The 18,914-nt window shown below is 50.3% G+C and overlaps 1 protein-coding gene across 1 annotated transcript in view; it reads right to left on the reverse strand.

Annotated features, from left to right (window-relative positions):
* Positions 1–410: 410 nt before the first annotated feature.
* Positions 411–18,914, reverse strand: part of Sardh (sarcosine dehydrogenase) — a 63,865-nt gene continuing 45,361 nt past the window's right edge. The window contains exons 19-22 of the mRNA XM_052181940.1: positions 10,588–10,750; positions 9,659–9,827; positions 4,005–4,140; positions 411–1,743 (exon numbers count right to left, since the gene is read on the reverse strand). Of these exons, the coding sequence (XP_052037900.1) occupies positions 1,618–1,743; positions 4,005–4,140; positions 9,659–9,827; positions 10,588–10,750 (594 nt within the window). The 3' untranslated portion in view covers positions 411–1,617. The remainder of the gene's footprint in view (positions 1,744–4,004; positions 4,141–9,658; positions 9,828–10,587; positions 10,751–18,914) is intronic.

The raw sequence follows: 18,914 nt of genomic DNA on the forward strand, positions 1-18,914 counted from the left end.
TCTTTCCTCCCTTCCCTACTTCACTTACTTCTTGCCCACTCTCCCTCCTCCTTCCTCCTTCCTCCCTCCTCCCTCTTCCCTCCTCCTCCCTCCTCTTCCCTCCTCCCTCTTCCCTCCTCCTCCCTCCTCTTTCCTCCTCCCTCCTCCCTCTTCCCTCCTCCTCCCTCCTCTTCCCTCCTCCCTCCTCCCTCTTCCCTCCTCTTCCCTCCTCTTATCTCCTCCCTCCTCCCTCCTCTGGCTCCACAAAACTCATGTCATCTCAGAGCCAGACCCATGGTCCCGAGAGAGCACAGGTGTTCCTTCAGCCATCCAGAGGCTCCTCCACACCCTCCCGCCTCCAGCCCTTCTCCAGGCTCAGGGGACCAGATCTGCTTTTGAAAGGCCTGCTATACCCCACACATCTTCCAGTGGTTTCACAAAACTTTATTAACTTGACCTTTTCCAGCTCAGTGTGTGGGGTGTGAACCTATGAGGAATCAGAGCCCACCCAGGACAACTGTGCCCACATATCCCCTCTGCTGCCTACTTGGGGTTTAGTACACCCCAGCTCCGTACTGCTGTGGCAACCACCTCCTGCTCTCCTAGACTACAAGGCATGGGCGACTACATGCTTACCTTTGTTTGGGAGAGACATAGCATCCTAATGTCTCAGTCAGGGTGTGAGGCAGGGGAAGAAGGCTGGGTCTATAGAAAAGCAATAGACATTATTCACCCAGGAAGGAGATCCAGGGTGCCCTTGACATGAGGACATACGTGGATGATTCCCCGGGTGGGAGAAGGGGCTGATCTATGTCACAGAGTGGAGCTGGGGCAGCCCTCACTAGAGCTTGAGTGGGAAGCCATGCATCTGTGACAGAGACGAAGTCCTTGGAAACATGCACTGCAGTAGAGTCACACGCAAGAGCAAGCTTGGTGTCCCTGGAACCCATGAACAATGGCTTGAGGGGAAACTGAGGCAGAATGTGTCACTTCTTTGTAAGGGAGGTTCTTGATCCAAATCCCATGCCACATGACTCCCATGTCACAGTTTGGTGACTCTCAGAAAGCTTTCTCTCCAACAGAGCAAGAGCTTTCTTACCCTTCTCCTCTCTGGTCTGAAAGGCAGCCGTTCTGAGGAAGGACTGTACCAGTCCAGCACCTGTCTCTGTGCTCTCCACCCTGTACCTGTGACAGACACTGCTTAGCGAGCTCTGCTCAGTCTCCAGATCCACTACTCTCTAAGGGCTCTAGCTACCCACTGGCAGTCAACCGAGTGAGGGACAGAGGAGAAGCCTGCCTGATTTACAGCTTCCATCTTGGGTTAACAATCCACCCAAGATACTCACAGGAACCTTGAGCCAAGACATCTGCAGGGTGCATTTTGGGAGGACTAGAGTGGACTGGAAACCACTGTGTGGTCTGTTAGCAGGAGGAACAGAGTGCTCCCTCCAGTCCTGGTTAGGAGCTGTGGTGGCTAGCCGGACCAGATGGAGGCGAAGGGTGGAGAAGTCTGTGCTTTGCCCTTATCCTAGGTCCCAGGACACAGGGATGTTTGTGCAGTGCAGGAGTCCACAGGCAGTGTGGGAAGTGTGGCAGTTTCCAGTGGCCTGAGCAGCTGTAACCTCCACCCTGCAGCTCTTAATAGATTCCCTTCACGCGCTTATTGTCAGGGTCAAAGGGAGACTTCAGGTGAACCTGGGCAGCGTAGGTGACCCCCATTCTCTCCAAGGCATACTCTCCACTCTTCACAAAGTCCAGAGAGACCTAGAAGCAGAGGGTAGTCAGAGTTCTTTGGTTGTTTCAGGGGTCTGTGGTTACCCACTCCTACCTCACTAATAAACCAACCCCTGTACCAAGGCCTTCTGAGACAGAGAGCTCCTAAGAACAACAGATCACATGTTCTGTGCTATGCCTGACAGGAACATCTGAGCCCATCAGAGCATAGGTCCAGTAGCCAACAAGACCTCTTCCTCTGCATGACCTGTTCCCATGGCCTGCTCCCAGCATCCTGGATGGATTTTAGAGGTAGACAAACACATTATTGCTACAGGGCAGGAGCCGGGTGGCCAGATGTGCTCTCCTGAGGGACAGGGTGAATGGAACAGCTTGGTCCCTGAACTGCCGCACCCCCACCCCAACCCACATCTGGCTCCCTCTTCTCTGCAAACCCTCTGGAACTGCAGGTGCTCCTCAGGGCTGGGAAGAGTGCTGTAGCCTGACACTCTACTGTGCTGGAGGGAGGAACTCTCCTAGGCCACCCAAGGAGCTGTGCACAGTGAGGACTCCGGGCCCAAGCTGGGAGAGTCTAGGGCATGGCCTCCCCCACCCCCATTCCAGGTGGCCCAGAGCTACATCTAATAAAAAGAAGAGGAACAGAAAAGAAAGGAAAGGAAAGGAGAGGAGGGGAGGGGAGGGAAGGGGAGGGGAGGGGAGGGGAGGGGAGGGGAGGGGAGGGGAGGAGAGGAGAGGAGAGGAGAGGAGAGGAGAGGAGAGGAGAGGAGAGGAGAGGAGAGGAGAGGAGAGGAGAGGAGAGGAGAGGAGAGGAAAGGAAAGGAAAGGAAAGGAAAGGAAAGGAAAGGAAAGGAAAGGAAAGGAAAGGGATCTTTAGGGGTGAGGCCTCTGGCATGTACTTCCCTGAGTGGCTGGGAGGCTGGTGGATCTCAGCAGAGTAAAGGCAGGTGTTCTGGGACTAGATCGGTTCAGCTAATAAACACCCAACAGCCACAGAACTCGCCCTGGTTCCTTACTCCTACTTAGAAACGTGGATTGTCTCAGCACAGCACTGGTATATAAGCAGGTGGGGTTGCTTTGCAGTGTCTGCCCACTCTCATGGCAAGAATATTCCAGAAGCCCGATCACAGCAGCAGGGCATCAGCGTCTCACGCCTTTGATCGTCCTCGGTGTCGGTGTCAGGCTCCTTGGCTGTGTGGAATTTATGCTGGACCCCTGGGCTCTATTTATCAGAATCCCAATGTTCTTTTAAAGGAAAGGCTGTGGATTCTCCCCTACCCAACAAGTGTGGGCACCACTAAATGAACTTCTAATCTTGCCTTTTCTGGGACCCAGGCTGTGGCCTCTCAGTGGTAAAGTGCTGTGTAACCAACCGAAGGTCCCAGGCTGGTTTGCAGTGTTTGATATCTGTCAATCAAGTTCCACACAGAGTAGTGGTGCATACTGGAGGGTGGGAGCCTGTGCCCTTTCTGCAGGTGAAGTGGGGGCTCTTAGAGAAACCGCAGGGCTACAGTCCCAGAGCACGAAGAAGCCACAACCTCAAGTCAAGCCTGTGTCCTGAGCCTCCTGCTCCAGCACAGGACTCCTTCCTACTTGCAATCACCCCTGTCCCCACCCCACCTGGACTCCAGAAGTCAGGCTACCCCCAGGGCTCACGAGAGCCACTAGTCTTTGCCTCTTCCCTAGCCTAGTCCCTCCTCCCTCCATTCAGCTGGACACTGTGGTCCAACTTGTCTTGGTGTCAGGCTAGAAGGCAAAGCCAGGTCAGCACCTCTGGGGCTGGAGTTGGTGCCCAGGAGACCTCAGTGAGACTTGGGCATTCCCTCTGGGAATGCTTAGGTGGTGTGAAAGTATACAGGGCTACCCATTGCCTCTCTAAGCCCCTGACTGGAAAGCAGGAAGGGCAAAGGTCAATCTCCTTTCTCCTGGAGACACAGCTGGCACCCCTGTGGCTCTCCAGGCTGCCCGGGAATCTACAGCCTGGGTTTGGCTTACTTGCTGGGTTGAGATATTTGGGATGAAGAGGAAGGGCAGAGATGATCTAGCTTCAGGGACCAGAGAACATCGTCCTAGGCCTTGTAACTCTTTTTGATCAAGAAAATCCTGGGGGCACACCAGTCAGTGTCTTTTAGGGATAAAAGAGAAAACAAACAAGAAAAGTCTGCTGGAGACCAGGGCTGGGAACTCATCTGCCCTCCCTGGCTCGCTTCCTCTTGTGTTCCCAGCATGCACAGGCTTGGCACTGAGGATCTGGTGTAGAGGCGGGAAGGGATTGGGGAGCAGGGTTCACTCACTGGCCCACCACTGGGGTCTCGGATGTAGCCGTAGGCGATGGTCTTGTTCACAGCAAATCCGAAGTCAGCTCTCCGGACATGACCCACCACGTGGCCATTTCTCCAGATAGCCTCCAGGCCAAACATAGGCACCTCCCTAGAAGAAGCAAGAAGATGTTTGGAGTTCCACCCAGACTGTGGTGGGAACTCAGCCTAGGGAAACAAGGCAGGTGGGCAGTGCCTACCAAAGCCACATGGGTACAGGTGGACCCTACCAGGTCCTCGCAGGCCCCAGTAACCTAATAACTGACCTGGGAAGACAGGGGGACAGCAAGAAAGTGAACAGGGTAGGAGTAGAAATCTAACTTTTAGCAAAGCTGATCAGAGCCCTGGGGCACCGAAAAGGGCTAACTTTATCCTTGTTTCATTTAACTTCCTTTTAAAAGTCTGTGTTAATTATAGAAAGTAGTGGGGAAGAGAGAGATAGCTTGCTTGTTAAAAGCACTTGCTGCTCTTGTAAAGGGTCACAGTGTGGTTCTCAGCACACACGCCAGGTATTCAGACTCTCTAGGGGAATCTTATGTCCTCTTCTGATCTCTGTGGGCACCCACACTCATACGGCATACATTCACACAGACAAACACATAAACATACATAAAATAAAATCTTTTAAAAAGAAAAGTACTTATTTCCTTGTGAGATCATCATTCACAGATGGACTCTGCTCACACTCACCCAGCTACCCTCTCTCGTCCCCTGTCTACACACATAGCCCCTCCCCTTCTATCTTCAGGAATTGTGTGTGTGTGTGCATATATGTGTACACATATATGTATGTATGCACGCATATATACATATATAAGCATGTATGTATATATGTATGTGTATGCATGTGTATATATATACATATATGCACACATATATACACATATTTGTCTACATACACTAATCAAAAGTCAGCATGTGAGAGAAAACATAAAGTATTTCTCTCTGAGCCTGACTCATTTCTCTACAAGTGACCTCTAGTTCTATCCATTTTCTAGCAGTTAATACAAATTCAGGACGGGGGAAAATGGCTCAGTGGGCAGGAGCACTCGTACAAGCATGAAGACCTGAGTTTAAACCCCTAGCAATGTAAAGAGCAAGGTATGACTGCATAGGCCTGCAACCCCAGCTTTGGCAATGGAGACAAGTGGATGCCAAGAGCTCCCCTGCTGGGTGGCCTAGCCAGATCAGTGAGCTTGCAGTTCACTGAGAGAGCCTGTCTCAAGGCAATAGAGTGGAGAGATAATGGAGGGTACCTGATGTCCTCTGCTGGCCTCGGAATATACACATATGAGCACACATCCCACATGTACATACAATCAACACACTACACAGAAATAAGTAAAACAAGCTGGGTGTGGTGGCACACACCTTTAATCCTAGAACTTGGGAAGTAGAGGTAAGTGAAGCTTGGCGAGTTCGAGGACAGCCTGGGCTACATAGAAAGTTTCAGGTTAGTCAGGGCTACATCGTTGAGACACTATCTCAAAAAAAAAAAAAAATGTTAGCCCAGCAGTTAAGAGCACTCGCTGCTCTTCCAAAAGACCCAAGTTCAGTTCCCAGGAGCGCACATCAACCTGTAACTTCAGCTCTCGGAAACGTGATACCTTCTGATCTCCATGGATACATGCATGCACATGCATGCAAGCGAGTGCTTGCACGTGCGCGCGCGCGCGCGCACACACACACACACACACACACACACACACACAAGTAAAACTACAATTCCATTCTTATTTATGGGTAAATAATACACTGTTGTGTATGTATACCATACTTTCTTTAAAATTCACCCATTGTGCTGTGCATGGCGGCATACACCTTTAATCCTAGACCTCAGGAGGCAGAGCCAGGCAGACCAACATGAGTTCAAGGCCAGCCTGGTCTATGTAGTAAGTTCCAGACCAGTTAAGTCTACATAGTGAAGCCCAGTCTCAAAAGATCAATATAAAAATAAAGTAAAATTCATCCATTGATGGGCACCTACTCTGGTTCCCTATCTTGGCTGCTAAGAACACTAGTGCAGTAACATGGCTGCCAGGTACTTCTGTGGCGTGCCAACTCAACCCTTCAGTAGACACCAATGGCCTTGCTGAGTCACATGAGTGCCTTTGCCACCGTGCCTACGTCGATTTCCATCCCCAGCAGCGGTGGATAAGGGCTGCTCTCTCCCCACATCCACCCAGCAATGGCTACCGTTCTTTCCTTGTGTCAGGCACTCTGATGGGTGAGCTAGAATATCAGCATAGTTCTGCTTTGCATTTCTTCATAACTGGAGACCTTGAGCAATTTTTCATATGTTTATTGGCCATTTGCATTTCCCTTCTTTTTCAGGGTCTGTCCTCACTGCATTATTTGGATTATTTGTGGGTTTGGTGGGTGTTTAATCCTGTTGTTGCGTTTGTATATTCTGAGAATTCATTGCCTGTCAGAGGAGTGGCTGGCAAGGATTCCTCCCTTCCCACAGGATGTTTCTTCACTCTGGCAATAGCTTCCTTTGCTGTGAAGCATCATTTTATTTTGTGCAACCCATTTATCAGTTCTTGTGCCGAGTTTCTGAGCTGCTAGAGTCGCACTCAGAAAGGCGTGGCCCATATTTATATCCTGAGACATCATCCCACAGTGTTCCTCTGCAAGTCTCAGGTCTGAGGTGTCACATTAAGAGCTCATCCACTTTGGGATTGATTTCATTCAGGGGAAGCAAGGTCCATTTCATGCTTATATGTGGATGTCCACTTTTGCTGTTCACTACAGAGTCTGCTACTGTCTAGTGTGGCTTTGGACCCACCTTTGTTGATAATCAAGTGACTGAAGGAGTTGTGGTTTGATTCTGGGTCCTCTGTTCTGTTCTGTGAGTCTACAGGTCTGTGTTTGTGCCTGGACAACACTGCTGTGTCACTATGATTCTTTGGTATATTTTGAGGTCAGGTATGATGATGCCTCCCTCATTTTGCCCCGGATTGCTTTGGTTAGTCTGGTTCAGGATTTTTTTCTAGTTCAATGTAAACTTACATTAAAGTTTTTTAGAGAGTTTATGCTGAATCTAGTTCATTTAACCAAGTAGGATTATTTTATAGTGCTCTGGTCATCTACTGCAGTTGTTGTTGTTGCTGCAGTTGTTGTTGTTGTTTTTCAAGACAGGGTTTCTCTGTGTACTCTTAGCTATTCTGGAACTCACTCTGTAGACCAGGTTGGCCTCGAACTCAGAGATCCACATGCCTCTGCTTCCCAAGTGCTGGGATTAAAGGCATGCACCACCATCACCCAGCGGTCATCTGTTTATTATAGTACATTTACCTAAAAGATTTTTCTTTAGGCAATGTACTATATTTCTACTACAGTTTTTGAAAATTCAAAATGGTAGACAAGAAGAAAAAGAAAGCCACTAAAACCTAGGAATGTCAGTGCCCAGATATGGTAACATTTGGTGTCATCTGAAGACTCTTCTCCAGGGCTAAACTATTCTCAAAACAGACAGAGGTTGGAGCAGGTTCAGATGCCCTCCTGGGTCTCTATCTCAGAGCCACACCACGTGGGCTCCATCCAGCAGAGGATGGTGTCAGGATGAAGGCGTGGTGAGCATGTCCTGCCTGTCCTCTCCAGTCACTTTCCATGGCATGCAGGAGACTCATTGAGGTTCCAAACTCACCCACTGTGGGACCATGAAAGGCAGTCTGTGTTCTGGTTGAGTGAAGCTTAACCTCTGGAGACCCCGGAGATATTCTGCAAGGGACGACGCATTGGCCATGCTCCCAGACACTAGGCTTCTAACACGAGCCCTCAGCTCTCCATAAATCTGTGACCATCAGTCACGTAGGACAATGCCCCAAGCCCCTGGTATTCTGTCTGGACTCCACACCCACAGTCACCTGGCAGAAGCCAGGTATGCTCCCCACGGTTACCTGGAACATACAACAGCCAGGAAGGCCCAACCCACTACAAAGGGGATGTTCTCCTCCCTCTCGTGTTCTCTTGCTCTTTCTCTTACCTCCTTGTTCCCCCTCTCTCTGCATTCTCTTCCCCACTCTCTCCACATGGCCATGGCCGGCCTCTACTTCTCTACCTTCTCTCTCTCCTTCTCTACAATAAACTCTCTAAAACCATGAACTGCCTCTTCTCATCTGGACCCGCTGTGCTGGAGCAATGGGGCAGGTCTTCCCCTAAGAGCCACTTAGGCCTCCCAACATTCCCAGCCACTGCCACCACCAACCCAAGTTGCCCACCAAGCCGTCAGCCAACCAAGCCGAGGACACTCTCGTCCCCACAGGAACCAGCCGAGCTCCTCCTGCCCCTTTACCCTTCGGCCCCAGCCAGGGCCTGCCCGTGGGCCCACACCCTGTTCTTAGCTCTTCCACAACATCCAGCAGTGTCTGTGGTGTCCAAGAGTGAGAATCTGTTGTCCTCAACCTCCATGAGGCCCAAGGACCCACGAGCTTGGCTCTGCCAGTTCCCCGGGCAACCCCTCAGACTGCCCTTCCCCATCTCTGGAGCGGGGTCCTGTGGTTTCTCAGAGCCTGATGCCCACCTGGTGGTTCTATGGGGGCACTACAATCCAACTCCCCCAGTCCGCCTTGCCCAGTGGCCCGAGCTCTGGGCTGGATGTGGGCCACCACTCTAAACCCACAACCCACAGCCCCTCAAAGCAGGTCCATGCCATCATGTGCCTTGCAGCCAAGAGCTGCAGAGACAAGAAGGGAACCCCTGAACAGGACAGCTGCCAACCTTCGGCCCTAGATCTAAGCATTGGCCTTCAGAAGCTTCATAGAGGCTCAGGGGACCAACCATGACGGAGCCCCACCCGAGAGGCCCCTGTTACCCAAGCTGGGCAGCCATCAGGGGAGCAGGGAGACGCCACAGTATGATGACAAACCTTAACTCTGCTCATTGCCTCTTATCACACTTGACACTGAGCGAAGTGGCAGCATTTGTGGCTGCCTGTCAGCTGCAAAGCAATGAGCTCAAAGCCATCTCCTGCTCCTGGAGACGGTTGCTAGGAGAATTCCTATCGGTGCCACTGTGGGCTGCCAACACTATCCAAAGTGTAACTCTGGCCCAAGTGGAACCCAGGTCCCCAGCATCCAAACTCTCCCAGTGATGTGTTCTCTCCTTTCACCTCTGCCACATGACTGGGTATGAGTCCATGTCTCTGGGACATCGTGGCCATCATTTATAAATGGAGGACATTTATAAATCAGGATTTAACGGAAAAGTCAGAAGGTAGTCACAAAGGAAAAGGGCCACCAGCTTGTAAGTAGGGTCCACCCTCCTAAGTCACCAGGCTTGGCTTTATTCAGCCCAGAGCAGCCAGCACCTTTGTCTTCCAAATGCCTGCCTTAGAAAAGGTGAAGTGTTTTCTGTGTCTCTAGGGCCCTGCTACACCATCTCTGACCCGTTTCCGGCCCACTCATCCCTTATGGGATCTGGATTTGCATACAAGGTCTGCTTAAACCAAGACAAGATGTAAATTGTGTAAATCTTATGTTGTAGATGTAGGTAAAGCTCCTGGGCCTCACTCTTCCCATTTGTACTGGGTTACTGTGAAAGGGAGGTGACCTAAGGATCTGCCAGTCCCAGGGGCACTCACTGGAAATGGTAAGCACCACCCTCACCCAACGGGCCAGGATACTCACTCTTCCACAGTGAGGCACACCAGGCGTCGGCGGAGGCCTGTGGCGTGCTGCTTCTCCAGGGCCTTGCGGCCTAAGAAGGGCACCGAGGTCTTGAGCTTGCAGGTGAAGGCCAATCCTGCTTCCAGGGGACTGTCATCAGGCCTCAGGTCTGCATGCCAGTGTCGATAGCCTATGGGACAAGGAGACTGCAGGTGAGTGTCCAGTCAAGCTATGCAACAAGCCCACACCCACACTGCCCAGTCCCCAAATCGCCACCTTCACTGTTGCCTAGCAACCTGGACAGCCCAGTGAGATGGGGTGGATCCTGGTCTCTAGAAGGTTCCCTATGTGAGCTCCTGGAGCAGACTAGTCCCATGAGCTTTCCAGTCCCTCACACCATCAGGGTGGGGTGTGAGGTAGACCTGGAAGGTAGGCGGAGCATCACTAGGGGGAAAGCAGATCCCACTCTGGACTTCCATCACTGTTTAAAGGATGCAAGGTGACCCCTTGTAAAAGTCATTCTGCTCAGAGTCTACCTCTCGGGAGATACCTAGGTGTCAGTAATAGTAGAACCCACACTTAGGCATATATGATGCCCTGGATTCAACCTCCAGCACCAAATGTTTCAAAAGCTCAAAAAGATCTCTCGAGGAGCCCACAGTGCTGAATTTGACACCCCCCCCCCCCCACTGAGGCTGCTCCCTCGGGATTCCAGGCAGTGCCTCACCTCTCTGAGTCCAGGTATGTGCAGGGATTGGGACCCCAGCATCATTTCTGAGGCACTGCATTGGAGACCCCAAGTATAGACAGGAAGGGGGGTTGGGAGAAATGCCCAAGGCTGGGAGATAGAGGGACTTTTGATGTGAAGATCTAAACACCAGTGACAGGAGTGTCCCCAGATTCCTGGTGGCTTGGCTGGCTTCCCAGGGCCCTACCAACCCTGCGCTCACCTTTCTCGATGCTCAGGGAGTCAATAGCACGGTAGCCCGCATTGACTAGGCCGTGCCTTGCACCTGCAGCCATCACAGCCCGGTACACCGGCAAGCAGGACTCACAGGGCACATGCAGCTCCCATCCCAGCTCCCCGACGAAGGACAGCCTGATGGCCCGGACCTGGGAAGACAAGGGTGTGGTCAGGCACAGCTGCCTCGGTTGCTGAGGCCCAGGCACAGACTGCCACTTGCCATCAGTCACTGGGACGTGGGGCTTTCTGAGGAGTGTTCACATAGGCTGAACTGGGAATCTTTAAATGAAAAGAAGCATTTATTTGAGCTCACAATTTGAAGGTCAGATCTGTCATGGTGGGGAAGGTATGATGATCAGCTGTCACACTGCTTCTTTTCTTGTTCATGACAGGGTTTCTCTGTGTAGCCCTGGTTGTCCTGGAACTCCCTCTGTAGACCAGGCTGGCCTTGAACTCAGAACTCCACCTGTCTCTGCTTCCAGAGTGCTGGGGTTAAAGGCGTGCGCCACCATGCCCTTCCTTCCTCGTGACGTTTTGTGCCAGGAGCTTTGTCATGGCAGCATGATGGTAACTCTGCACACTCCATCACTCAGTCCCATCTGCCAGGACCTTATTCCCAAATAGAGCCACGACCACAGGCTCTGCCATCACGAGCCCAGGCTCTCCTTTTAAAAAGCCTCAAGCCTCTTCCATCCATGGGAAGCAGGTGCGCAGTTGATAGTTCATGTCCTGCCTGTGCCAATTCAGGGTGCCAAATCTATCATTCTAGAAGCCACAGGAACAAATAATGTGGGTTCCAGAAACTAGGGCTCACAAACACAGGAGTATCACCATTTATCTGCTGTTGCCGCACTGAAACCTTCACACATCCCACTTAATCACAGCCATGCAGGAGCGGCATCGAGGCCCCTGCGGGAAGAGCTGGGCTCAGGGAAGGCATGTCCACATCCATACAGCCAATGCGAAGGCTCCTTTGCCAGAAGATACAATCTTCCAAACATTTAGCTTAGGTGCATGTACCAAGCCCCGCCCACCCAACAACGGATGCCCGCTTCCCCAGCCCTCAGGCAAGTTGTGAGAGTGCACACCAGCCCAGGATCACTGCTCAGCTCATCAAAAGGACGTGGGAGGGCTCAGACACCTCACAAACAGAGGTGGCCAGGCCAGTGCTGTCACCCCTGTGCCATCTGACCACTAAGTCAGCACTTTATGAACCTGCTGGTCTAATCACACAGCCACTGAGAAACTGGGTTCTTGAGGCCTTTGAAGCAGCGCCATTTGCCTGGCCTTGTGAAAAACATAAAATAAAACTTAAACTGATGAAGAAACCGTGCTGTTGACATTTCCCTGCCTCTCTGTACAAGCTGTGGGCCCCTGACAAAGACGGCCTTGTCACCGGGGTGCTAATTTTAGACAGCCCTGAAGGAGCTTGGTGCTCAAAGCCAGCGTCATTTTGAAGCAGGGAAAGTCATTTTTAAAGCGCACCCACGCTCCCTGCTCAGACACTCCTCGTCCAGCCACGCACACAGGTAGGGGATGTCCATGGATGCTTGAGATCACCTGACCTCACTGGGACACAAGGTGGCCCAACTTCTGGGTCTCCACGAAGCTGGAAGCAATGTGGCCCATGGCAGGTGCCAAGCAGAAAATCCGGAGAGAAGGTAGTAGGTTCCTCTCCCTACTGACACGGTGAGCACTTGGAGATGGCTGTGTACCTTCTAGGTCCATAGATCATGAGTGCCTGGGTGTTGTACATCTCCCCCGTGATGTAATAGAGTTAAGGGCAGGTCTCATTTCTTCCCATAGCGACCCACAAGGATGGAACAATACTGAGAACAGACTCGCTCTCCTCACCACTATGGGCCAGGCACCTCCCAGCTAACTCGAGGCTCGGCCTTTGTGCCCCATCTAAGCAATGTGCTTCAGGCCAGGCTTGTGAGCAGCAACATTACAGAAGCCCCTTGCCTGGCCTGTATTCACCCGCCATCGGATATTGGCTCAGGCGCTCGCACAACCGTGTTCATTGCTGCTTGAGACACACTTGCAAGGAAATGGAACCAGCCTAGATAGTCATCACTGGATGGATGGATAGCACATACACGCAATGGAATTTTATTTGTCCATAAAGAAAAAATGAAAATATGAATGGACAGACATGGAAAATGCTGTATTAAGTGAAGGAAATCCCTGCTCAAGTGGCTTTAAGAAGATTAAGAAAGGGCTAAAGATAGAGTCCAGGGTTAGGACACCTAGCATGTCCTAGCATGGCCTAACATGTCCTAGCATGGCCTAACATGTCCTAGCATGGCCTAACATGTACTAGCAAGACCTAACATGTACTAGCATGACAGCATGACCTAGCATGTCCTAGCATGACATGACATGCTAAGATGCCTAGCACATGAAAGGTCCTGGATTTGATTTCTAGCACCATAAAAAGTACAACATAAAGAAGGCTTAAGAGGAGGCAGGGCTCCTTTGAAAGATGCTGCTGGCAATGGACGGAGCTAGAATTATACAAGGTTGGCTGGCAGGAAGGGCCTTGAAACAGGTTTTGTAAAAACCCTGTCTCACTCTAAAGTATTCCACAATAAACAGAACGGTTTCAAGAGACAAAGCCAACATACAAAGTCATCTGCTACCAATGAACAACCCAGAAATAGAAATTAAGCCAGCAATGTGCCATCCCATCTGCCATCCCAGAGATTAGGAGGTGGAGGCAGGAGGATTGAGGAGTTTAAAGTCATCCCCAGTTACATAGGAAGTTTCAGGTCAGCCTAGACTTGACGGGGTGTCTTAAAAGGTCAAAAGCAAAAGAAGGAAATTAAAACAATGTTAGTCAAATACTTATAAATAATCGCAGCCAAGGGGTAAAAGGATTTTAAGATGACAAATAAAGACACCCCATGTTTAGGGATTGGGAGATGTATTACTAAATACATGCCCAAAGCAGCCCAGAAGCCACACAGCACTGGCAGAGTCCTGCTGGTGTTCACTAAACTGCAGAGGTAGACAATCAACCTCTTAACCTTCATGCTAGCTCTCCAATGACCCTATGAGACACATCAGACTTGAAAACTGACAAACTGAGGAACTCATTTGTTATTTCAGAACGGATGGCTGGCGACTAGGCCATAGCAGTCAAAGCGGTGTGGTGCTGTCGTAACAGGAGAGAACCAGAACAATGACACTCAGCGGAGCATCTGGAGGTAAGTTCCCATGTAGGCAACTCCGTGAACTTCTTGCATACCCACACTCGGGGATACACACAATTAAAAAACAAGTCCTGCCTAGTGGGGGGTGGCACTCAGGGGGTAGAAGCAGGTGGATCTCTGTAGTTTGAGGCTAGCCTGCTCTACAGATCAAGTTCCACAACAGCCAGAACTACATAGAGAGAAATCCTGTCTCAGAAAACAAAACAAAACAAAGTGTTTGTCTCAAAAAAGTAAAAATTAAAAAATTTAAAAAAGCCTTTCAAACCCAGCAGTGGTGGTACATGCCTTTAATCAGAACAGAAGCAAGTTGATCTCTGAGTTCCAGGCCAGCCTGGTCTACAGATGGAGTTCCAGGACAACCAGGGCTACACAGAGAAACCCTGTCTGGAAAAAACAAAACAAAATCTGGTTTTTATTTTTCTTTTTTTCAAGCAAAGCAGGGTGGAGATGGTGACTCTTTGGGTAAAGGTGCTCCTGAGTTCTACCTCTAGGACCAACACAGTGGAAGAACAAAATTGACTCCTCCAGTTATCCTCTGACCCCCACAGATATGCTATAACACGTGTGTCCTCACACACACAAAATAGTAATAGCAAATGTAGTTTAGAGTTTACAAAAAGCAAGACAAGCAGATGTTGATGAGGATGTAGAGGAACCAGAAGCTTTGTGTTTGCTGGCAGGGCCATAAAATGGCACTGTTACCAAGAAGAGTGTGCCACCCTCTTGAAATTTTAAAGTAAACCTAGGTGGTGTGTCGCAGCGTGTGTGTAGCCGCCACCCCAGCCCAGGCCCCAGCACTGGAAGCAGAGCTCTCAGAAGGAATTCTCACACTGCTACCACACAGCTGGAGGCTGAAGCAGCCCAAGAGCTCACTCATACCACAGGACAGCAGTCACCCGAACACCCTGACACCTGCTGGGACACGGACACAGCCCAGGCTGTGCTGAGTGACACAGGACAGTCACATAGGGTCCACGCTGCAGGGTTCCACAGGGGGTGCTTTCCAGGACCGCGCTTGAGAAGAGCTTTGTCTGATGGGTTTGAACTCAACAGTCTCACAACAGAGTGCATGTACTCACATTACTGGATAGAAGGCTTAAAAGCTTGAAACCGGCCATAAATCCAGCTCTCAGGAGGCTGAGGAAGTATTATGATTCAAGCACAACCTTGTCTGTATAGATGGATCCTATGCACACACATACCCCTGCCCCCGCAAAAAGTTAAGATTATAAAAACCAACAGATCCCTTCCAGGTAGAAAAACCAGAGGCCCGAGCATCCAGACGAGGTGTGCCTTGTCTGTGTCTCAAGTACTAGAGACAGAGGCCAGATGCAGGCAGCAGAGCAAACCCAGGGAGTAGGACACAGCGGGAACTCCATGCTGTGTAGACTGGTGGGTTAGGAAGCAGATCCTGGAGGGCAGAGGGACAAACAGCTACTGTGTCCCAGCAGCTCTGGGGCATATTTTGGGAGGAAATGAAAACTGTTTGTTGAAAATATGCCTATTGCAATGATGTCTCTCAACATAAATATAATTCACGTACCCAATAGAATAATATCCAGCCAAGCAGGGGTAGTGCAGACCTATAATCCCAGCCCTCAGGAGGCACAGGCTGGTAGATCGCTTGGTTCAACACCAGCCCAGTCTACAGAATGAGTCCAGGATAGCCAGGGATACACAGAGAAACCCTGTCTCCAAAAACAAAACAAACAAAAGGGTTAGTGCCAGCCAGCGTTGAGTTCAGTGCGCTAACCACCGTCAGGTTGAGTGTTTTATGATCTTACATGTAAAGTGTGGCATCTAAACAAGCCTACCTCAGGGCATGCAAAGTGGATCATGCAGGGAAAGTGCTGTTCACTCAGCCTGACAGCTGAGTTCAGTGGCCAGACTGCATGTGGTGGAAGGGGAGAACTGGCTCCCACAGGTAGGCATCTGACCTCCCTCCATGATATATGCATACATGCTCATAAACACACACATACTCACACACAAACACACACGATAGATAGATAGATAGATAGATAGATAGATGATAGATAAATTGATAGATAATAGATGGTTGATGATTGATAGATAATAAATAGATCATAGATGATTAATAATAAATGATAGATAATAGATAGATGATAGATAATAAATTATTGATAACAGATGATAGATAGTAGATAGGCAAACAGACATCTATATAGATAATAGATAAATAGATAATAGATGATATATAGATAATAGATGATTGATGATAGATGATGGATAATAGATAGATGAGAGATAATAGGTAGACATAATAATAATAGACATGTCAAAATCAATAAGCGAGAGACAGCTCAGATGGCAAAGTGCCTGCAGTGCAGACATACGGAGCTCGAGCCCCAGCTTCCAGCCAGGTGTGGTGGTCACAGCTGTAATCTCCATGCTAGGGAAGCTGAGACGGGAGGATGCTCGGACTCACCGGCAAAAGACTGGTACGCAAAACAAGACAGAGCAACTGAGGAGGAGAACACCCTATGTTCTCCTGTGGACTCCACATGCGCACACATTCCCACACACACACTCTCATACCTGCATGTGCATGTGCACACACACACATGGACAGTCACATACAACACACACACAAGAAAAATAGAGGAAACAGACGAGGGGTATCCTGATGTAAACAGTATACCTTGTGTCCATATATCAAAGTAGGGAATGGTACCTCACCATCACACAGTATCCTGCCACGGAACTCACCATGGTACTAAACCACCACATGGAACCAGCATCACAGTGCATCCACATAGCAGCACCCCTCACCACAACACGGTACCCCTCTGCCACATAGTACCCCATTACTGCATGATACTCCGTCACCACACAGTACCCTGCCACAATATGGTACACCACCACCACATGGAACCCCCTATCATGCAGTATAAACCACCACATGGTACCTCTCTGCTATATAGTACCCCACCACCACAGACCCCCACCATCACACAGAGCCTCATTAATATGTCAATTTCGTGTGTTCTATATAGTTATTACAATTAATTAAGAAGGACGGTGGTGGGGAATTCTCTAGGACTGAAGACAGTGTATGAGACCTGCATGAGCAGACACCCAAATCCTTGCAGGAGACGCTGATGGGGGCACAACCCTGCGGAATGAATAGCAAGGGAGGGCTGTCCTGAGGACCCCTCAGTCTTACCAGAGCACCTCAAAACACATCATCTTTAGTTAGACCTTGAGGAACGTCTCCAGTATGAGCGCCACCCAGAAGCCCGCCCCTAAGTGACTGGACACTCAGCAGGTTGAGCACAGGCACAGCATGCCAGTTATCTGGGGGGATGCACTGCTGGGCAGAAATAGAGAGAGCCCAGACTGTGATGGCTATGCAGGGGACCCTGGGGTGTCCAGGCAAAACATCCCGTCCAAGGCCAGCTTTGCCACCGGCTTGGAAATGGGCACTTTAAATCAGACCCACAAGGGGAGGCTGCAGAGAAGGCCCTGCCCCCTCCCCCGCCCCCCTGCAGGGTTGATACTCTAGAGTCAGCCACCTGGTGTAGGGGTACAGATTAAGCACTACAAATAGAAGAGCAGCTTTCCTAACTCAGTGGGAGGTGATGCCCTCCTGCCCCAGCTACTATGACAATGGCCTGGCAAGGACCAGAGTGGGTCTTATGTCAAGCAAAGTCATGGTGGCTTTCTGGGCTCAGAGCCTTGAATGGTAGAATGCAGCTGGTCGAGAATTGTCTCTGAAGAGGCAGGTAAGAGGGCTGAAGCCTTGGCGACCTGTACACCCAGACCCAAATCACCATCCCAAATCAGCCCAGGATTCTCTTCTCCTGGAAGGTCCTGGATGCCCTGAGAGGAGAGTTCTGTCCATTCCCTGTATTATTCAGACCATCCAGGTGGTAACAGTTGCTCATTAGAATGGGTAAAAGAGACCTCACCGTACCTACCACCCAGCACCAAGTCCTTGCTAGACGCCTAAAAGGCCTGGTGACAGACTCATCTCAGCCCAGCAAGGTGAGAGCCCAGCATTTTCCAGCAGAGCTTCCAGGCTCTTCACAGTGGGGGCTTGGCCTTATCTGCCCCGTTCTGGACAGTATCACCAAATCAGACACAAATGTCAAACCCAGGGCAGAGCAAGGCTCTGAGTCCCCATTCCATGATCACCTACTTCAAACATCTCATTGGGTCAAAAACACAGTCCCAGGATTCTAACCTTTGGCAGTTCAAACCTATTGTCTGGCCCTCTTGGTAGTCAATGGACATAGGAGAGATGAGTCAGGGACCACGCCAGGGCAGATGCCCTCAGGGCCAAAATCCTAGGATGGTGTAGACAGAATTTTGTTTTGTTTGGTTTGGTTTGGTTTTTTGGATTTGGTTTTTTCAAGAGAGGGTTTCTCTGTGTAGCCCTGGTTGTCCTGGAACTCACTCTGTAGACCAGGCTGGCCCTGAACTCAGAAATCTGCCTGCCTCTGCCTCCCAGAGTGCTGGGATTACAGGTGTGCGCCACCACCACCTGGCATAGACAGAGTTTTGAAGTTGAGTCTGCATGGGTCTCCCCTGACAGCGGACCTTGCCTTTGAGTCTCAGCTTCTGCCAGAGAAACTGCAGAGAAACAGCGTTTGCCTCTCAGGGATCCTAGAAGCAAGTCACAGACAATCATCCTGAAATACCAGCAAGGAAGGAACCTAGGGAGGAACCCACTCGTTCAGTCACATGGAGGCTTGTGCCTGTGAGATGTTGGGAGGTAGAAATGATCTGTAGCTTGTACCGATCCTCTGGTGTGAACGTTAGCCAGCATGGCCGCTCTCAGGCAACCCATGAGTGAGCGGATAGCCTATGCTAGCACTGGCTCTATAAGTTGGAGAAGCGCCAAAGCAGCCGCAAAGACTTTTGGATTCGTCCTGATATTCCCAGATCCAAAATCCTTAAGCCCAGCTCTGAAAGACACACCTCTTGAGTGTTGACATCTTTGGTAAGAGAGAAAGATCTGGGACTTCAGTCATAGGGTTGGGGGATTGGACCCCGCATCTGGTACACTGCTGAACTTCATGCCAGCTATGTATGGAGAGGTCCAGAATCACACTCAGCCTAGCCTCTGCTTGGA

Source organism: Apodemus sylvaticus, chromosome 5 (assembly GCF_947179515.1).
Source record: "Apodemus sylvaticus chromosome 5, mApoSyl1.1, whole genome shotgun sequence".
Lineage (NCBI taxonomy): Eukaryota > Metazoa > Chordata > Mammalia > Rodentia > Muridae > Apodemus > Apodemus sylvaticus.